Source organism: Gopherus flavomarginatus, chromosome 14 (assembly GCF_025201925.1).
Source record: "Gopherus flavomarginatus isolate rGopFla2 chromosome 14, rGopFla2.mat.asm, whole genome shotgun sequence".
Taxonomy (NCBI): domain Eukaryota; kingdom Metazoa; phylum Chordata; order Testudines; family Testudinidae; genus Gopherus; species Gopherus flavomarginatus.
Window position 1 is genome coordinate 34,894,176 of NC_066630.1, and position 22,348 is coordinate 34,916,523.

The 22,348-nt window shown below is 37.2% G+C and overlaps 1 protein-coding gene across 1 annotated transcript in view; it reads right to left on the minus strand.

Annotated features, from left to right (window-relative positions):
• MBTPS1 (membrane bound transcription factor peptidase, site 1) overlaps positions 1-22,348 on the minus strand; it is a 38,827-nt gene that overhangs the window by 2,242 nt on the left and 14,237 nt on the right. Inside the window, exons 11-22 of the mRNA XM_050923327.1 lie at positions 20,979-21,140; positions 20,121-20,265; positions 18,756-18,944; positions 17,925-18,097; positions 16,304-16,419; positions 13,743-13,899; positions 12,584-12,708; positions 8,843-8,920; positions 4,694-4,834; positions 1,867-1,998; positions 1,210-1,336; positions 332-462 (exon numbers count right to left, since the gene is read on the minus strand). Coding sequence (XP_050779284.1) covers positions 332-462; positions 1,210-1,336; positions 1,867-1,998; positions 4,694-4,834; positions 8,843-8,920; positions 12,584-12,708; positions 13,743-13,899; positions 16,304-16,419; positions 17,925-18,097; positions 18,756-18,944; positions 20,121-20,265; positions 20,979-21,140 — 1,676 coding nt within the window. The remainder of the gene's footprint in view (positions 1-331; positions 463-1,209; positions 1,337-1,866; positions 1,999-4,693; positions 4,835-8,842; positions 8,921-12,583; positions 12,709-13,742; positions 13,900-16,303; positions 16,420-17,924; positions 18,098-18,755; positions 18,945-20,120; positions 20,266-20,978; positions 21,141-22,348) is intronic.

Sequence of the window (22,348 nt, forward strand, 5' to 3'; positions counted from 1 at the left end):
TGTTAAATTTCAAGAGTCAATATTGAATTGCTTCTAGCCCCACACTGAAGGTCATAAAACTCATGAACAGCAATTCCTACACAATCTGAAAGCCTCAAAGTTATTACAAACAATTGTCAGTATTCCTTTGGCTCCAATTAACCACCTTTGTTAACATTCACTACAAGCTTCTTTTCACCAAATTACAAACTTACAAAAGTTAATTTTAATTTTCAACAGAGACAAACTTTTATACTGTGGAGTCACTGACATTTCCGAGCGCTTTAAACATTTTAAAGAAAACATGTAAAATCTCTGAGGCTCTCTGCCCCTCAGGCAGATAAATATTTACCTCCCGGAATGTCCCATGCTCCACTTTCTCCAGGGGATAAAGGTCTTACTTGGGGTCGGTTCTGTCGAAAGCTGGGTAAAGCCACTTTATCCAAATCAATTGACAATAATTTTTGATGTTTCCAAAGGTTGCTGGAAGAAATAAAAATATAAAAGCATTTATACATTGGTCCGAGAAGTCCAATTAATTCTGCAGAAATGTTATACATTATATAACATTACATACAAATGTATAAAAAGAAATTATATAAAAAGATAATCTGAACCAATACATAACTCTCTACATTGGATTACTGTGCAATTAATTTTTTTGGTTTCAAAATTCTCAAGTATAAAAAATTCAAAATCAAATGCTGTAGATACAAAGTCCATTAGGTATCTACTTACCTATAAATTTGTCTCTTGGGGTAGCCTACCAAAAGTTACCCATAATGGTTTAGTGATCCATTAATGGAGATATTGGTTTGTCTAACTCTAAACTACCAACAGATGATACACTGGAAAGTAAAGTTAATCAAAAAGTGATTTAGAAATATTTTTCTGAGAAAACGTGAATTTTTATTGCTGTTATTTGCAAGATCATATTAATTGTAGTTTGGGGCACTCAGATAACTACCATTTTATTTCTGGACATGTCTGTAAATTCCCTAACTTTCATAAATTATAGTATGAATGATGAGTTAGCCAAAAATTTGTATCAAAAGTACATTAACCATTATTTCCTATTTATTATTCATCTTTTGTTATTCTCCTATTTAAGAAGTTTCAGTCATCCACTCAGAAAGCAGAGACAATACCATTTGATTTAAGTGACTTTTTGATCAAATTCAAACCTGAAAATTTCTTATTAAAAACGTTTAAAAGAATAAATATAATAACCTGGGTGCAGTTTCATTCAAAGGCTGTGGTTTTGCCCAGGACAAATGAGGACAAGCTGGAAGAGAACGGGGCTTTGGGTCTCCCAAGTGAGCCTCAAGCACCTTTGAATACCGATGAAGATGGTTACCTGTAATTCCATATTACACAGACAAAGACAGAGTTACACCTGACAAACTATGAGGACATAAAATTTGTGTAAGATTTTCAAATATTTGTATTATACCAAACAGCATTGTGATTAAGAGTTTCTTATATAAAATGCTTTAGAGCTAAACCTCATTCTTATAAATAAAAGTATCTTATAAAACAGAATTGTGAATGACAGTGAGTTGCTAAGCAACCTTAAAATCTCTAGATTTTGGTAGTCAGCATATTAGATAAAACTGAGTGCTTTAAATACACACTGTATCTATCAACTGATATTTGAACTTAGAAGAACAATTTGCATACAGTGCTACAGATAACAAAGACTGTATATTTAAAATTACTGCACTGTGATTTTAATAATAGCTGAAGTCTTTAAATATGCACACACTCTGAAAATGTAGTGTTAAGAAAACAAGAACATTCAGGGAGCTACTCCTATTTCCTAAAGTACCACAGGATTAAGCTGGTACTAAATTCTAGCATGCTCTGCTAAGAAACCAACACTCTCACCTTCCATCCTCTCTGGAAGAGAGTATCCTGCTCCTGTTGGTGGTCGTTGTCTGTTTTCAGAATGACTGAGACTTGGTGGCATCACCCCATAGGAAGTGTACTGAAGAAGAGAATCTAGCAGCCAAAAGCAGTCTGTGTGGATTTAATGGCCCCCCCGGTTCCCCAAAACAAACACACATTATGATACAGTTTGGACTTTAAAATAAAATAAACAAAGAAGTTTTAACTAATGAATATGACTGTGTTTTAACCAGGATACCTAAAGCTTTAAAACCTGGTCAGTTTCTCTCTTTCTTTTTGCTTTACAAGTATGGTTGTTTCTTTTGGTATACCCAAGAAAAAATAACCGTTTTCACATATGGGGTGGGTTTTAAAGTGTCGAAATTACAACGAACTGTTCAATTTTAAAGGAAAATATTTTCTTCTTTGCTGAACTAAACAAATGTTTAGCTCTTAATGCTGAGAGTAGGTTATTTAGCAGCTGTGTCAAGGATGGGAACTTTGGTTTGGGCAAGATTTAGAACTTATGATGCCTCAAGTGAGATGTTCCCCAAAACAGCAGGTTATTTGCATGTATATGGAAATCATCAATTTTACTGATGTGGAAAAGTAGGAAGCACAAAGGTTAAAACTTTGCTTTCATCACTGAGAGACACAGCTGCAGCTGTTCTTACAGGGACAAAGTATATTTTTGGTGGGAGATGATTCTAAAGGGTAGAAGTTCTCAACCTGGTGGTATGCCCCAGAGAGGTGTGCCAAACACTTATCAGGGATCCCGATCACTCTGCTCTTCCCATACTGCTAAGTAGGAGGGGGGTCCTGCCTAGACCCCAGCATCCCAGCTATAGGTGAGGTGGCTCCCACAGTGATCTGAATATGGAAAAGGGGGTTGTGATATGGAAAAAGCTGGAAAACACTGAGTAGCAAATTTTTTTCCGAGTGTTCTTTACACTCTAGTACTGCTCATGAGCACCGGTTTCAAACATGCTAAAACTGTCCTGGTCTTGCTGTAGAACTTGCTGTTGCTAAAATTATGATCCCAGGTCTCAAGCTGTCTGAAATTTTAGTTTGTAGAATAAGGACAAGTGACTCTTCTCATTCATTTTTAAACACAGAGCCAAAAAAAAAACAACCCCTCAGAATTCTTTGCTTGAATAGCTGTTTGGTGGGAATGGAAGTTAATCTGCATAATCCTGATAACACTTAAACCCTCACCTTTGATTTTTAAAGAGGTCAGTCAACCACATTTTAAGGATTTATAGTCACATATGTGAAGAATTTAACAGCTTAAGGTCAATGTCTTAAGCAGGAGATATAGCTCTTAATTCGTAACTTAAAAGCCAATTTAATGGAATTCTTTAAAGCTTTCCAGTCTGCTTGCTACACAGAGTTACGCCAAATATAACAGCATCAGTGTTCAAAAGGGACAGCATCCTATGTCTTATATCATTGTTAAAACATCTGTCCTTGCAGTAAAGGCTTTTAATAACCTTTAGTGAACCTATAAAGCTCTGGTGTCACCACACTTGGGTATTAATGATAAATCCTGGGCATCATATTAACAGAAAAGTATCAAAAAAAATTGGAGGAAGTTATTTATGAGGGAAGATGGAAAGAGAACTTCACTAAGTGATGGTCTAACATAAAACATGATGATCTACAAATATTTGTTGGGTTTGAAAATTAAGTTAGGAAATGAATTCTTTAATGTTATATACTGATGCATTACTTAGACTAAAAGGAATAAAATTAATAAAAGGAAAAATTAGGCTGAATATCAATAAATATCTCTTGATACTGAGACCTACCAGACTGTAGCTTAGTCTCACAAGGGAAATGGTAGAAAAACAACTGCTTCAGAATTTTAAAATCTAGACTAGACAAAGCACTAGATAATGGACCACAAGGAACAATCATGATTTGCAGGGAAATAGACTGTGTGATCCAATAAGTCTTTTACACCTCTATCTTCCATGATTCTATGAACCTGTTACCAATCAATTTAAATAATTAAGGGTTCTTCAAGGAGCAATATTTAATTTCTCACAGAGTTACTGTAACCGTTCTGTGTGAGATGCAGAGTAAAATAGGGCAGCACAGCTGGTAAGTCCTGTTATATAAATCTACACTGCAACATGTTCTGAAAAGGATAAAGGCTAATGCGTCCTAAGTTTTGCTAGACCTACTGATAAAAAACAGTAATGCAAAAATACAGTTTAAACAACTATTATACTATGCAAATGACACTATAAAAATAGGATCCTGGGGTACCATATTTGTGTCTCAATGACTCCAAATCAGACATGCCCTCAATTTACAAGTTTTTTAACCGCTAATCCTGGAAATCCACCCTGATATCTCAAAGAAATGCTATGTTCTATTAGAAACAGGTTCAGAATACAGACAGGAATCTGTATAACTACAAGGATCAGAACTACTGGATATCAGGAGGTCATTTTACATAGACACTCTTCTAGCCATAATTGGATTTTACAACTATACTAGACAGAGCATATTCAATACAGCTATGAAGAAATCAGATTGCCCTATTTAGATGCCCTATTTAGGTGGCATTTAGATTTTTTTCATAGCAAATATACATTTTGCTGATGGGAACTGTAAACCAGCCAGCACCGCAGATATCAGTATATAAAAGCATGCATCCGACAAAGTGGGTATTCACCCATGAAAGCTCATGCTCCAATACGTCTGTTAGTTTATAAAGTGCCACAGGACTTTTTGCTGCTTTTACAGATCCAGACTAACATGGCTACCCCTCTGATACTATATAAAAAGCAATTCATTCTGCATATCTCAGTTCATATACCTTTTTGCCGATGACTATCATCTAAACAGTTAGAGTCTCCATACAGAACTAGTCTGCCTCCACCTTCAGAAGGAATTTGGTACAGTCCCAAAATGGGGACATTTTCAACTACAGCAGTCTCCTGCTTTAAAACTTCAAGACCTAGAACAGAGGGAGAAGGAATTTTAAATTTTACTAAAAGCCACATGAAATTTAAACTTCTCCTCCCCCCCTCCCCAATACACAATCTCCCACATTTTACAAGCTATAAATGACAAACATTCAATAAATGCAGTTGTCTGGCTCTTAATTTGAGATTACATTCATGAGAAAATTTCGCAGACAAATTTGACAACAAATTAAACCACTCCAAGGCCTTGGTTTTGTCAGTCCCACATTAAGTTTTTAATTTTCTTTACTTAGTGCAGTTGCAGAATCAAGACTCAAGTGTTTCACTGTTTTTAACATTCCCTAACGAAAAATCCTAAAATTTCACCTACAATTCCCCTAATTTCCCATGTTTGAAAATAGCAGATAATTAAGGTTTTCTACATAAGGTTTTTTCCCATTGAGAAAAGTGCATTTTTTATGAAGCGTTTAAAGGGACTTTATGAAATTAATTTCTTGTAAGGGTGTGCAATATCTACTAATTTAAACACTGACCATTATAAAACATTTTGCTTAACATCCACATACATGGCTGCCATGTTTAAATATTATTAGATGCCAAGAACTGTTCATGGAATTAGAAGCAAGAATACAGTAGTCTCAAAGTAAGGCATTCCCTCTTTTTGTAAAGAGCAACAAAATGGAATTTCTAACTGAAGGATGTTCATATACAACATGTTTAATAGTAGGGGTTATGAGGAATAACGGCAATTGTTTTCCAATATGTGCATCTCATTATGTCTATGCACTACAAACTTCTGGTGTATTTAAACTCCTGTTAAACTTTCAATTTATGAACAAAATACTAAGTTTATAACGGAGAAATATGCCAAAAAGAAAATGTACCCAACTCACATGCTTTCCCTCTATTTTCCCTTTTGTTTTAACTCTTCCCTAGTTTCACTTTTTTCTGTTTCTATTTAAAAAAACCAAACCAAACCAAATTTCATTGTCAAGTTCTGCTACGGCTCAGTGATGTCCTCTGAGACAGTTGCAATAACAATCTAAAAAGCAACTTTATAAGGATATTCAGGTGCTTGTCACTTACAAGATTGAGTCTCTCCTAATGATTAATAGCTATTTAAACTGATGGCTTGTAAACAGAATATTTGCACCTAAATTGAAACTAGTTGTAAATGGGAAGGAAGAAAAACCGAAGAGACAGGTGGTGGTATGGATACATTTATCAAAAAAGCAAAAACTATTTAGTTTAAAATCCGGCACTCATAACTCAAAAGGGCACTAACTGTATATTGTGAGATACATTCAAACTTTTGCAGTTTTTAGTTCATGATAAACAAAAAGGGAAAAAAATCATGATCCATAAAGAAACAAAAAGGTATTAGAAAATATGCACAACATTATTTCCTGATAAAATGCTCCTCTGCTTCCAGTCTGAGATTATCTGAAGAACTGAAACAGCAATATAAACTCCAAAAACACAGTGACTGCAAATTCCTCCAGTTAACACATTATCTCCAGACTAAACTAGAGAAACATACAGCAATGTCTTTCTTTTGAAAGTGAACTGAAAGGGGCTCAGTAAAATAAGACGACCTAACCGACTACTTACCAAACTTTATGCATCTCTGAATGACACTAAAATAGGTCACCCATAAAAAAATAAACAAACAGAATTCCTCAGCACTAAACATCTTCCAAAATGCCCACACAACTCAGCTTTTCTCCACTGTGGCAGAATTCTAATGGAAAGCAATTATATGCCTCTTTTACATCCTAGTAATGACCAACAAAAAAAACTCAAAGTCTTAACTTCATTTGAAGAGGACAAAGACATGTCAGTCACAATACACACATCTTCCATGACTGTCCACTGATTAAAACACTCAAGTCATATACACATAAAAATTCACAGGAAACTTCTTACACCAAGTATGATAAAAAAGGAATTTATTATATCCTGGAAGACACTCTGCTGAATCACAGAAATGTAGGGCTGGAAAAGGGATCTTCAAAGGTCATGAAGTTCATCCCTCTGCGCTGAGGCAGGATTAAGTAAACCTAGACCATCTCTGACAGGTGTTTGTCCAACCTGCTCTTAAAAACCTCCAATGACGAAGATTCCACAGCTTCTCTTTAAACTCTATTCCACAGTTTAACTACTCATATATGTGGACAGGTTTTCCTAATATTTAAGCCAAGTCTCCCTTGTTGCAAATTAAGCCTATTACTTCTTGTCCTGCCTCCACATCCTCTTTATAACAGCTCTTAACATATTTGAAGACTTATCAGGTCTCTTCCACCTTCCCCCAGTCTTCTTTTCTCAAGACTAAACATATCCAGTTTTTTTTAAGCCATTCTTAATAGGTCAGGTTTTCTAAACCATTCATCATTTTTGTTGCTCTCCTCTGGACTTTCTCCAATTTATCCACCTCTTTCCTAAAGTGTGGCACCCAGAACTGAACACAGCACTCCAGCTGAAGCCTCACCAGCGCCAAGCAGAGCAAGGTAATTACCTCCTGTGTCTTACATGTGACACTCTCTTAAATATATCCCAGAATGATACTAGTAGGGTGACCAGATGTCCCGATTTTTGTGTCTTTTTCTTATATAGGCTCCTATTACCCACCATCCCAATTTTTCACATTTGCTGTCAGTAGTACCACTTAGTCAGTTATTCCCCATTTTGTAGTGGTGCTTATGGTTTTTCCTTCCTAACTGAAGTACTTTGCACTTGTCTTTATTAAATTTTATCTTGTTGATTTCAGACCAATTCTCCAACTTGTAAAGGTCATTTTGATTTCTAATCCTGTCCTCCAAAGTGCTTACAACCCTGCCCATCTTGGTGACATCCACATATTTTAGAAGCATACTTTCCACTTCATTAACCAAGTCATTAAGGAAAACAGTGACTAGTACCAGACCCAGGACTAATTCCAGCAGGACTCCACTAGATATGCCCTCCCAGTTTGACAGTGAACCATTGATAACTAGTGTTTGAGTATGGTCTTTCAACCAGTTATGCACCACCTTACAGAAATTTCATCCAGACTATAATTTCTCTAGTTTGCTTATGAGAGTATCATGGGAGACTGGGTCAAAACTCTTACTAAAATCAAGATATATCACGAACAATGTTTTACCCATCCACTAGGCCAATAACTCCATCAAAGAAGGAAATTAGGTTGATTTGGCAGGATCTATTCTTGACAAATCCATGCTGGCTATTTCTTATAACCCTATTATCCTCTAGGTGTTTACAAACTGATTGATCAATAGTTTGTTCCAGTATTTTTCCAAGCATTAAAAATAAGATGACTGGTCTATAATCCCCTAGCTCCTCTGTATTCTTGCTTTTAAAGATAGGTACTGTGTTTGCCTTTCTTCAGTCCTCTGGGACCTGACCTGTCCTCCACGGGTTCTCAAAGATAACTGCTAACAACAAAATGTGATACTCATTCAAAACATTAGCTTTAGCTTTATGACAAATGCATCACCAACTTATGGCTTGGAAAAGAAAATCCTAAACTGAGATATAGCTAAAGATAATATAAAAAAAATAGAAGACAGTCAAATTTGGTAGTACCAAGTGTCTGAGTTGAAAGACATTTAGACTTCAGCTATCACTTTAACTGAAATGTACAAGCAACAATCTGAACTAAAACTGCACAAAATCACACTCAGACAGGACACTAATAATTACCTATGCCCCCAGATGCGCGCACAATTTCTGCTACACCTGTAAGTGTATATATAGATACACAGAGAGAGCAGTGTTACAATAAATGCATGTGTACATAGTTGCATATAACTGTCTTAAATCAAAAACATGCCTGTCCCTGGTTATAACAGTGATGCATGAATTGCTTGTGTCCTAAACTGTGTGTAAGAATGCTATACCAAAAGAAACAACTTATCTACTGAATTATTCTGCACATTTTTGGTAACTTTTGCACTCAGTTATAAATGTTTACCTGTGTACCTACCTAGAAATACAATTAATAAAAAAAATAATAAAAATAAGGAAATGCAGCTGTATACCTTGGTCCTTAAAAGTGTGTGAAATTACAATGCCATCTTCTGGAAATTTAGCAATACTGCATCCTGATGCATAGTTCACTGAAAAAACAGACATATGAAGTTACAATGCATAGGCTAACAATGAATGCTCTTTTCTCTCCCCCCCATTATTCAGTTAACTGTGAAGGTCAATAAAGAAAAGAAATGCATCAATCATGCTTATATGAGTTCTCATATTCCGATTAAAATCACCATATAATCTGCATAGTCAGTGAGGTTTTTTTTTTTTCCAATTAACTATTGAAGAATTTCCAAGCAAAGCTTTCCAATATTTCATTTAATATATTTCACTCAAGTATACGTTCATTTTAGAAGTTATGATGTTATAATCTTTCTCAAACCCAAAAGAGAACCTTAATTATTTTATCTTTTACAAGCCGCTGTTATCACTATGAAAGGTAATTGTTATTTGTATTCCAGTGACCCATGCCAACAATCAGGGATTGTACAAACAAAATTAGAGGCTGAAGAGATTACAGTCTAAATAAACAGAATAGACAAAGGATGTGAAAAAAAGGAAACAATATACAAGCAGAAGATTGGAAACTAAGGCAAAGGGAGATTAAGTGACTTGTCCAAGGTCAACTAGACAGCCTGTGGCAGACCTATAAACTGAATCCACATTTCCTGAGCCCCAGTCCAGTGTCTTTCACCACAAAACCATCCATCACAATAGCTATAACCTCAAACAATGAAACATATCAATCTACATGGATAGACATATTTAAAAAAATCAATTAATTATGGGTAAAGAATTCAAAGGTCAAGAGGGCAAGATGTGCTAAAGAACATCCAAAAATTATACACGTGTCTGTCTGTTACAGCTATCCCCTATTCCATTTTGTTTCTTACAGCTGTCCCCAGACTCTATTTTGTTTTCTGTTCTCCTGTGGCCGCCCTTCCCTGGCTGTTAAGTTGTTTACCAGGGCCACTGCCCTTCTCAAAGGGAGGGCCCCTTAAGTTGTTTAACAAGAGCCATTGCCCTTCTCAAAGGGATGGCCACTTGTGCTGCGTGCTAAGTGGGACCACTGCCCTGTTCAAAGGGTTAGTCCTGTTATCATCTCATTGAGCCTGGGCTTGGTATAGGGTAGGCAATGTCCAGAGCTGCAAAACCTAATGTGTTTTTAAGATCCTGGGCATGAGTCATAGGCCTCATGTGCTCTTGAGTCACCTATTGCACAGGACTATGTCCAGGCATGTCTCTGGGCTTACCTTCAGTTTTTTCGCTGTGCCCCTCCCCTGTGACAGAGGGAGCCTATCAGGATTACTGGCGGGAAACTGCCCAAGTTTGCCTTTAAAACCAGATATTTTTGAAACACACCTCAGAAAGGTTCCTGCATTGCTGCCTGGTCTGATCAGCCAGGGGTTCTGGGGGGTCCTTTCTCCGCTCTCGTTTTATTTTTGAGTGTACCCCCGTTTTTCAAACGCCCCCCCCCCACGAAGAACGAATTGCTACCTGAGAGATCTCCTGATTATTGAGACTGTACCGAGCCCTCCTTGCCTCTTCTGATGTTGCTGCTGCTTCTGCCTTTGCTGCTGCCTTGGGGACTGGTAAGAATCCCCCTGTAAAACTTTCTATACTTTTATTTTATTATTTTAGCTGCTGGCTCTGTTTCCCCAGCACACAGACTCAAGCTAAACCTTGGTCTGTGTCTTAAAACCTCTCTTAAACTCCAGGGCTCCTTGCCGCTAAAAATAAGTTTGTGCCGCAGCTAAGCTCTGCTCCTGTGGGCTTTGCCTTGGGGCTCTCTGCTTTCAGCTGTATCCACCGCTGTAGCCACCATCCCTTGGCTTCCTTGGGAGCTGGGTCCTGGACACATACCACTCTGCCCTCTGTAACCTCCCCATAGCATAAGGTGCACCATAGGTCTTGTTTTTTTTTAGTTTAATAAGTCATAGTTTGTTAAGATTGTAGAGTTGTAAGTTTCAACTGCCTTGTTATAGTTTACTATTTTGTTGCTCCGTATAGTTGCTTGTTATACCTTTGCTTAGAATTGTGATATTTGTTGTTTTGCCTAGTTGTTGGTTAAGATAGATAAGGTTTTTTGCTGCTTAAATTCGCCTTCCTGCTGTCGCGATCTCTCCCTGAACTTTCCCGTGTCTGTTTTCCCCCCGCTCCAATCTCCCCCTCTGTGTGCTCCTCCGTGTCTCCCTGTTATAACCCTTTGCTGCTTTTCCCCCGCATCTGCACTCCCTCTGAACTTCCCAACTCCTTGCTGCTTCCCCCCCCCACAGCCTCTCCATCACCCTCCGAACTTCCCAAACCCCTTGCTGCTTCTCCCCCTGTGAAACTTCCCAAACCCCTTGCTGCTTCTCCCCCTGTATAACTTCCCTAACCCTTTGCTGCTTTTTCCCCCGCATCTGCACTCTCTCCGAACTTCCCAACTCCTTGTTGCTTCCCCCCCGTCTGCATCACCCTCCGAACTTCCCAAACCCCTTGCTGCTTCTCCCCCTGTATAACTTCCCTAACCCTTTGCTGCTTTTTCCCCCGCATCTGCACTCTCTCTGAACTTCCCAACTCCTTGCTGCTTCCCCGCCCCCGCGTCTGCATCACCTTCCGAACTTCCCAAACCCCTTGCTGCTTCTCCCCCTGTGAAACTTCCCAAACCCTTTGCTGTTTTTTTTTTTTTACTTTTGTTTTTGGTGTCCGCTTGTTGCTTAAACCTCTCTCTAGCCCTTCTTTACACTTCTCCGCTGCCCCTCCCCTACCGAAGATCACCATCACACTGCTCTGTTGTCCTCACCCTGCAGGGCTTCAGAGTCTCTCGCTGCTTCCAGCCGCTCGTCTGCATACCACTAATCACTCACTCCCCCCCCTCCTGTTTCTTGACCCAGCCTTTATATTGATATTGTATTGTTGTACTGTAACTCACATTTTACTTGTAATTATAACACCTAATTGGTTGCCTCCACTTTTCTGATATACTTTGTATTTACATTGATGCCACTGTGTTACATTGTGTATCTAGCTATTAACTCATATAGAAGCTACCATTTTATTTTGCATTTCTTTTGGGTACGCTTTGCATTTCCACACTGTATCTAGAGTTGCTTATTGACTGTACTGTATCCCATTGTGCTGAACCCCACTTGCTGTAGCCCACTATTAGAACTCCCTACACTGTTCAATAAGAAGAACCCCCCCCTTCGTTGTCTATTGTAAACACCCTATACACACCTCATCCCATCGTATTTCATTATTAAATTCCCACCACTTCCTTTTTTTTTCCTTTAATAAAGAAATTAATTGGAACCCCAGCTGTGTGGTAATTGCTCCCCAAGATCCCATATACCTGCAGGCAGGGACAGTGTCAAAAGTGGAATGTTTTGAGGAATGACTCCACATGTGAATTTTTTTTTTTTAAAGAGAAAGAATTTCAAAATTCAATTTAAAATATTAAGTTAAAATAGGACAAATCGGAACCTTGATATCTGTATATTTCTAATTAGTAAGTAACTATAGTTTCAAATTAAAAAATAAATAAAAACACTCAGAACTACATCTGGAATGCAAATACAAAGAAGACCATAGAGTTTATTATACAAATATTAATCTAAAATCTAATAGATTTTTTTTCATATAATTCCATAGGGGTGTTAGTTATATTTATGGGACATGTGACTTTCAGAGATACTGCAACTCTATTTCCCCAAAGAACATTCTGTTCTTGGAGTAGTCAAGTACTGTATTCCATGACTTACTTTCATGGTTTGCCATGGTAAAATCCCCTTCGTACAGCCCATCACTAAAGGCCATGTTCCAGACAGAGAGAAGATCATTGAGAGCTGGAATATTAGCACCTCCAGTATCTGGCATCCACCACTGCCTACAAAATTAGAGCATGGCACAGGTTATTAGTATAGAAGATCTAAAATTCTGTTTCATAACAGAAGTCCAATATCTTCCTGGATGATATTCAGAATGCACCAAAGCAATCAGTACCAAGGGCATAAATGTCAATGTTTATTTGGTAGTGACAATCTGAACACTATGACTGGGATTTTCAAAGAGGTCTGAAGTGATTTATGTGCCCAAATCCCAGTGCATTTCTCTGAGATACAGGCACCTTTAGGCTCCTTTGAAAATCACAGCCTAAGTTAATTAACATTACAAATGTGGTCCAGCTTTGCAGTGAAACGAAGTGTGCTTTACCAGAACAGCACAAAACACACCTTGAAATAAAACAGTTTGACATATGCCTACTTGGTTTGGCAAGGAAGGAAAAAAGACAATGGCCCAAATTATTTAAAAGCTGTCTGAAAGAATGAGGAACTTCTGATATCTTCAACAACATAAAATATTGTTTGTTAACGGTTGGATAATTTCTGTTAAAAATAACACAAAGCTGACTGATGAGTTTTCTAATCTTTAGTTATTTTTAACCTCATAAATATTAAATGTTTCATTATTAGTGATGCTAACATATTTCCCCCTTTACAAAATATATAGGAATTATTTCAGATACTTGAATACTGGGTCATTTAGCTAACTGATACCATTCATAATCTATGTTCTCCTTCCCATTTGCCTCCCAAAAACTGACAACCGAGAACTTTTTAAGTAGTCATTGTTTTTTCTAGTCACTGTATTTGTGACATATGCTGCCTTAAGATTATATATAAATTTACAGCAATTGCTGTTAAAAACATGCCCATTTGCCATTAGATAAAGACAAAGTGAACTTAGCACCTGCAGTATTCCCTTCCTTATACATATTGTGGGAAACACTGTAAATACTAAAATAATGTTACTTCATTATCTAAGACAATTGACAAGTTTATTTTTTTTATGATGATCTCCTTATAAAGAGCAACTATGTTAAGTTGTGGTTCCCACAGACTCTCCCCCACAAACTGATACCTTGTGTTTTCATCGTAGAACTTGACTTTTCTCATCACTGAAGTGTTGTACCAATCACTGAACACTATTAGCGAGAGTCCATTATCAACATCCCTCCTCAGCTTGGTGATTTCTTCAGGAAAATATTCTTCCTCGCTGTCCACCATCAGTAAGGTCCCTACATAAACAGGGCAAACAGAATTCATAATCTGATGTTCTAACCAATGTAATATTACCTCTAGCCACAGAACTCATGCAGAAGGTAACATCTGTGCAGTGTCCCCATGCTGTCCTAACTGACTTGAAGGAGCCACCTTTAGGGTGTCGTGGTCTCCATGCATTTCTCCATGTCCTTTCAATCCCTAGTTTCACTCAAGAATGCCAATAAGAAGTGTCAATTGTAATGATACTGGATTAAGACCACCAACTCCTTTAATGTGCCATGCTACAGAGGAAGTTATAGTAAAGAATAAAGGATGCACTGACAGTGACTCTATAGTTATGATTCAGCCGGGATTTTTCCTTTGACAAGACATTAAAATCTCTCAAACAAAATCAGTGGTTTGCCATCCTGAGCGGGAACATACAGCCATTAAAACAGGAAGGCTTCAACATGTGTAAGAAAATACCAACATGAAAACAACTCAGTAGTGCATATTACACGGATCAGTGTTTGTTTTGAAGCTGTGCATATGAAGGGGAAGAAGAGGAATTCTGTAATGTCTCTAATGTAAATACACAAACCAGTGATTAAGTCTTTACATGAGACAGATTGGATGTCCTTTAATATGTAAAGCTTTTTACTTCGAGAAATTTAATTTTTATGCTTGATAAACAAGAACGAAGAATGACTCCTGGCCAAAGAAACAGTAAAGATTTGAATGGTAATTGCTTGCTTTAATACAGAAGACTGTAAGCTTAGTGATCTATCTCCATGTTTTCCTTTTGTTCAAATACTAGCTTTTATTAATGTAGCTGCTGTGAAGTCATAATAGCCAGATTAAAAAAAAACATTGAGACTTCTTGCTGCGTTTTTGATGCAGAAAATTAAAAAACAGTCTTGTTTATTTCATTTAGATATGCCCCTGAGTATGTCACAATGTTATAAATAACCAAACAAAATAAGAAGGCGACTAATTTGCCCCATAGGAAAAGTATACTTGTATGCCGTGGATAAACAAGTGAGATGTTAAATTGCTACTAGTTAGAGGCACCTTAATTCTTCACTCTCTCTGTAATAAACATTTCCTAATAAGAGGTATATTAACATTTTTCTTTCTTCTAATATTGCTAGAGCTCTTCTTTCAAAGCTGTCTGTTGGAATTGTTTTCCCCTCTCCTATTTGCTTTGTTGTATATAAAATGGTAATAAGACAAAAGCATTTCAACTGGAAGTGTTAACAAATTGCAGCATCACCAAGAACATAGAAGAGAATCCCATCACCTCCTCCCCCTTCTGAAAATGAAGTCCTTATACAGAAAATGCTATTCAATATATTGGACAATTGTGTAGAATGAACATCAAATTCATTTCCAAGTTTGACTGAAGATAATTTTGTATATTTATCCATATGTGACAGGATATCCTTTAGAGTTTATACATTTATGCAAAAGAACAGTCCTATTCTAATTTCTGAAAGCCCAACAGGCCACTTGCTTTTTCAGTGAACTCTGTTACAGTTTAACTTACAAAGGGATTTCCATTATTAACACAATTTGAGGAATTTAGAGTATTTAAATGCAAAAGGCTGAAACAAAGTTCCGTGTCATGCAAGAGAACCTTGTTTGGCAGCATCCATGTGATTATGTCACCAGAAACCCATGCATGGTAGGTGTCCCTTTCAAGAGGCATTTATCTGAGCTACACTAGCCATTGTCTCAAGGGCTTCCTATTCTCCAGCAGCGAAATGAAGACAGCATGCAAGGTGTTTCCACGTATTACTGAAAACCCTATATTAAGGTTGCCTAATGCTGTCTATGATGATGGATTCTTGTAACCTTTTCTTTAATGTCTCACACCTTCCTTATTTGCAGCAGTTCTTTGATATTTGGGGGTGGGGAGGGATGCCCGAAGGCGATCAAGGTGCTTTCTCTTTGTCCCATGAACTGTTAACTGTTGAACACTGCCATTCCCCTTCTCTCATTTCTCTTCCTTGGGAAGATTTTGGCAGCCTGCCATAATATTAATTAAACCCATGAACAATGTAAGACCAAGATTCACCACCAAAGCAACAGCCCCAGACACTGTAGTGAGAATACATTTCTAGGATTTAACATACAATGTGATATAGGGGCCAGGGAAATCAGAACATTATGGCAGATTGAATGATGAATTTTCCTCTCTCTCAGCCTATTAAATATTTATGGATACAACGAAGGGGGAATTGATTGATTTTACTGCCGAAAATGGAACACTACAGAGAAAATTCCTTTGTAAAATTAAACATACATTTATAATGCATGCAGTTATTTTTCTAATAGCATGTACTCTCTAGTATTTTTTCAAATCTTTTCAATCCCTTACAAAGATAAGAAAGCTTCTAAAAGAAATTAACTGAACACAAATAATACATGACTGCTTACCATACTGACTAGCATCAAAACATGTAAATGGTGAACCAAGAACTTCAACAAAATATCCCATGCTTCTTAGATGCTGGTACATATCCCTGAAGTTTGTATGGATGTGGTCACCATTCCTAATAAAAATAAAAGTAAACAAAAATAGTGGTCAAGAAATGAAAACATCACATGTACAAACCTAAACCACCTTATCTTGTTATAGGGTCAAAGTTTATTTTCTTTTCCAGAAGAGACATTTTCAAATGATGGCTTCTAATTTTCTATGCATAATCAACTCTACAATTCTGTGCAAACTGTATCATCTGTGATCACAGTAATAGAGTGCAATGAATTACACAAACAACACTAAGGGCTGGGTTGAGGCCGCTTATGAAATACGTTAGTATGTTTATTACACATCACAAAAAGAAAAAACTACCCCGTATTAAAACCAGCTGCTCTTACTGACTTTTCTTCCCACAGAAGAGCTGGTGAGAGCAACGCCAGCTACCAGGAGATGAAGCAAGTAAGTGGGAATGACTTGGGAGAACTGCTGAAACCAGTGGAAGCCACTCCTGGCCACTTGCCAAGAGCCATTCTAGGGAGACAGGAGTATCCCTGTTCCCAGGAAGCTGTTCAGAAGACACCCAGCACCTGTAACCTGCTTGATTCCCATTGCTTTCTCACTGTATGCTCCCTCCCACACAGTGCCCACAGTCCTTGTCTCCACCCAAGTCAGACTCTGCAGTAGGTTCCCTTTTTGGTACTAACATCAACTTCTTTAGGAGTGAGGGACCAATATGGAGACATTTCTCAAAAAGCAAGGGCCCTAGTCTGCAATCTCTCAGGTTATTCTGATGTGTGCCAACACAGACAATAACACCAGTTCCCTATCATGAACAGGATAGAGGAGCTGAGAAAATGCCTTATTCAATCTGTAATTAAACTAAACTATTACGTTATTTTTAAAAATGAGCCTTCAGTTTGAGTTTTCTATAATGAATCTAGCTGAATTTGTAAAGGTGTTTTGTTTTTTAAACGAGAGCAAAACACTTAAAAAAGATGAAGCCTTAGTTTTCAAATACACTTCACTCTTTACAGATGTCAAACTTTTCTTCAGAAATCCAGGAAATAATTTAAATAAAAGTTGTTAATAAATCAGAGATAAAGCTCGAAGACTCCATCCAGAAGCTGTCCTCCTGTTTTCCATGAAATTATTAGAAAATAAAATTCCCTATGTTCCCTAGACAATAAAGGTACAATACACCCTCACTATAATGAACCCCATTGGTTTTTATAGTCAGGAGTTTGTTATAGGAAAAGAAACCTGCTGTGTGTGAGAGGGGAAAAGGGATTGCTGACACCTTGAGCCCTGCAGCTCCTCCGGCCCTGGGGCCATGGCAGACAGCTCCTCCTCCTCCTCCTCTCCGCAGCCCTGGAGCCAGAGGAATTGTCAGCCCCCTTCTGCAGTAGGCAGGGCCAGAGATGGGATCCAAGGGCCAGGTTCGCTATAGCCCAAGGTTTGCTATTACGAAGGGTGTTATAGTGAGGTTGTACTGTACTGCATGTCATTAACATACAGTCAAGAAATAAACCCATGGAATAGTTACGATTTCTCAGATAAAACCAAAAAGAGACACACCAATCTAAAGGATCATTCTTCATCCTCAAATTATCTCTGGGGAAGTATCCTGGTGGATAACGAAGATTGTGATACTGATCCCAAAGGACTCGCTTGCTACGAGGAGGGGTAGGAATGATCTTTACTTTTATTGGAAGCTTCACAGTAGAAGTCTGCTCTGCACCACTTTTAGACTGGAAGAAAAAACGTAAAACAAAAATAATGAAATGTTTTTCCTAAAAGAGTATTTACAATTTCATTTAGGATTATAAAGGTCCAGAAATACTGAAGAATGATTTTTGATTTTTATTTGCCAAGTTTACTCACTAAATCCAGGAACAGTTTCCCAGTGTCAACAACGGATGTTCAGAGATGAAGGTCTAACCCCAAAAAATCACACAAGTATTGTACCCCTATTAGAAAAAATCCTTTGTATATTCAGTGGTTTACATTTATGCTTAGAATTTAAAATACTGAAGAAAAAAAGCTTCGGTGCTACAGATGCTTTAAACATTTGAGGCTTTAGAAGGGTCTCCAAAACAACTAGTGTTTTTTTTTGGAGAGAAAAATAATTCTATATTTATTATCAATCTCTATATTCCACCAGTTTACTTACAATTTATATTAGCCTTCTCTCTCTATGGAGTTGGCCATATGAATGGGGTTTTTGTTTCTTTTTTAAGTGCATTCATTTCATGTTTATATCATGCCCTCAGCTGTTAAATTTCTTCCTCAGACTACTAAACTTTGTCCCCAAATTCAATTGCAACAAGATTATAAACCTAAACCAACCACTTAGAAGGATATTCATTTATCACTACATGATAAAACACTGAAATGAGGTAAACTTACTTCATTTTCTGCAGGGGACAATACTGTGATCATGACATGACCTTGAGCAATGCCTTCCCAAGATGCTGCTTTCTTTGCTACAGAGATAGAAATTGCTAGGTATCCTGACCAAGGCCATAACACTGGGGAATAGGAGAAAGCCACTTCAATATTATCTCCATTCTGTGGTAAATAGGGCTGCCAGTCTGGCTGCAGAGGAGAAAACAGAAAGTGTTGGTAATTATTTTAAAATGTTGATGAAGGAATATTTGTTGTCACAAATAATCTACTAAATTTTATATACACTGCTTAAAAACAAAAACATTTCTGGACATCATGTTGTGCTCAATTATAAAATATAAAGTCTGGAAGTCAAACTTTGTATTAATTATTCCTTGCATCAATTATTTAGACAGTGAGCTCTGGGCTGCCTTTAACAGGTATTTGTACAATCACCAGAAAAAATGGGTACTTCTCTACTAAAAATAATAATTAATAGAAAAACAGTTTTCCTCCAACAACAAAAATGGATGACTAAACAGCGTCCACCCAAATTATACAAACTTGGTCTAAGTGTTAATGCTAGCCCAGGATGTTGGGAAAAGACTGCAATATGCATCAATTTTTTTTTTTTAAGATTTAATGTGTAACAGTGCGTTACTGACCTGCCCAAGGACTATTCATTGTCATTCATAAAGGCAATAATCACTGGACCAGGGAAAGAGAGTTAAGGTTGACTATCACCTGGTAATTAGGTCACTCATTTAGGACACAGGAAACCCAAATTCAAGTCCCTGATCCAATGACTAATTACTCATAAAAAGTGGAAAAGCATCAGCAGGAGAGGTTGAGCCCAGTAGTTAGGGTGCTCTCCTGCAATGTGGGAGACTCAGGTTCAAATTGTTTCTCCACAGCAAACAGATGGGGGACTGAACCCAGTACTCCCACATCCCAGGCGAACCTTAAGCACTGGGTTAAAGCTGATAAGGGAGCCATTCCATCCTCTAGATATGTTACAACTCCAGTCCCCCTTTGCTTTCGTCAAAATTCCCCAAATTGAAACAAAATCCTTTGAGTTGAGTTGAAACTACATGTTATAACCCAACTCAACATTTTTTTGACCTTTTGAATTGCTGAAAAAAATTGTTTTCAGTGTGACCCAAAATGAAACATTTTGATTTTTCAGAATTGCTAACAATTCAAATAATCCATTATTCACACAGCTCTAGGTGTACCAGGTTTATCATGCCAAATAGAAAAGTAAGCACAAAGTATTGTCCTCTCTCCAGTGTAAAAGGATGAAATAGCTTTGACTTGGGAAAGGACTAGCAGCAGCGCTTCAATGTGAAACATTATTGTTCCAAGTCATGGCTATTTATGTCTTACCTTGTCTACAATTCTCCCAGTGACACCCATACCATTAAGGATGGTAATATTAACAATAGTTGGCATTCCTCCATAATAAATAGGTTGGGAGCAATAGGGCCACATGTAGGGGCATTCTGTCAAGTCAATGTAGCTTGGACTCAAACTGAAAAAAAAATACATACAGTAAATTTAAAAGAGTACATACAACACAATCATATTAAAAAGTCAGAGGTAAAATTAGCAAGCTATAGTCACTCTCACAGCTCTGATCTTTCTTCCCAATGAGTGAGAAATAAAAACCATGATTAAATTAAAATATAACATGAGAAAGTTTTATGTCAGGGATGGTCTGGTGATACTTAAGCATCCCACAGCATGGGGGAAAGCATTTGACCATCTTTGAGGTCCCTTCCAGCTCTACATTTCTATGTGAAATAAAGTTGCTCTTTTATTTTTAGAAAGAAAAAGTAACCAGACATAATTTAGCACAAGAAACCTAATCTGGTGTTGGATAACTAAAATTGGACTATTTCTCTATTTAATTGCTGTATTCACAATACTTGTTAACGAAGTGCTAGATTTTCCACTACACACCCAGGGGATTAAATTAAGTAAGGGAAGAAAATGTAGAAACCTTCATAATAAAGAGATGACAGATTCATGCCCCTATTCTTCTATAATTTTAGCAACACGGAGGCTTCTGACAAGAGGCTTTTCATTAAAGTCTTCCATTTGAATTATGTAATCCATATAAATTCTCTTCACCATGTGAGCATGCAGACTGCTCAGCTGAGCAAGTTGTGTGACTTTCTTTTAAAAGAAATATTCAGAATACAATGAACATGAATAGATTATTAATTAACTAAGAACACTCACCTCGCCTGTGGCTTATAGCTATTAAGGATCTGGTAGGCCCTAAGAAGATCCAGTTTGCCATGCCCTTGCTCAAACATGTTAACACCAGGAAGCCTACGTGCAGATGCAATCAGGGCCTGCTTCATACTAGCCGGATTCACCATTTCACGCTTCTGAACTGTGCTAAAAATGACAAATGTTTATTAGATTACATTTAATAGGAACTGTTCTGGTCCCAGGCTAGGCATAGAATGAAAAATGAGACTAAGGCCAGGTCTACACTCAAAAGTTAAGTCAAGGCAGCTACATTGCTCAGGCATGTGAAAAATTCACACTGCTGAGCAAAGTAGTTTAGCCAGCCTAACTCCCAGCATAGACAGCACCAGGTCGACAGAATAATTCTTCTGTCAAACTAGCAGCCACTTTTCAGGAAGCGGATTTACTATGACAACAGGAGAATCCCTACTGTCACAGTAGAGAACGGCTACAGCTGTGCTGCTATCGCGTTTCAAGTGTAAACAAGCCCTAAATTTATTCTAACCCATTCAATTTAAGCAAAATGTAACTGATGTTAATCTGTTATATGCATAATCTATAGTTAAAACTGGAGAATATCACTTAAGTGACTTTTCAATGGAAATGCTTAAGATTAAAATGAAAATGGCAATTTCACCACATACTGGTCCTTAAAACACGTATAATTTTTCATCTCTACAACCCAATATGCTCAACTGTCAACAATATTTTCAGTCCAAGATATCTTTTGTTCTATGTCAGAAGTATACTTGAAGTTGAAAACATCTAACCCCGTTCTCTGGAAATCTAAATCTTTATATATCTTTCTCCTTAATAAATACCCACTTATATTTAAGGAAAACAGAAAATATGTACTTGAATATAATTGCAATTGTTTTCTTCAAACATAATAGTCAAGAAATATACAGGCTGCTAATACATGTGAATAGTTAGTGAATAGTTAAATTTGAGGGATGAAGTTTTCTAAGTATTGCATGTGGGCCATTTTTAAACTACTGCAAGATATTCTTGAATTATTGTAATATTATTGCAAGTTCAATGTAGAAAATGAAAAATCCTCTTTTTCACATAGCTATTCAGCGCTTAGCAGAAAGACTTAAGAAGCCGTATAATGATATAAATAACCAATACGGCCACCACCCCCGCACACATAAATTGTATAGTATTCAGGCACCTGGTGTAAGAGTAAAATGCAAACATCTCCCTTTTTTTACCAGAACAAATGGACAAGTAAAGTTCAATGACTGAAACAAGCTATTAAAAAGTATGGCAAAAATGGATCAATATTATAAAATATTTATTTAAATCTTGTATATCTAATAGGGCTGTCAAGCAATTAAAAAATTAATCATGAT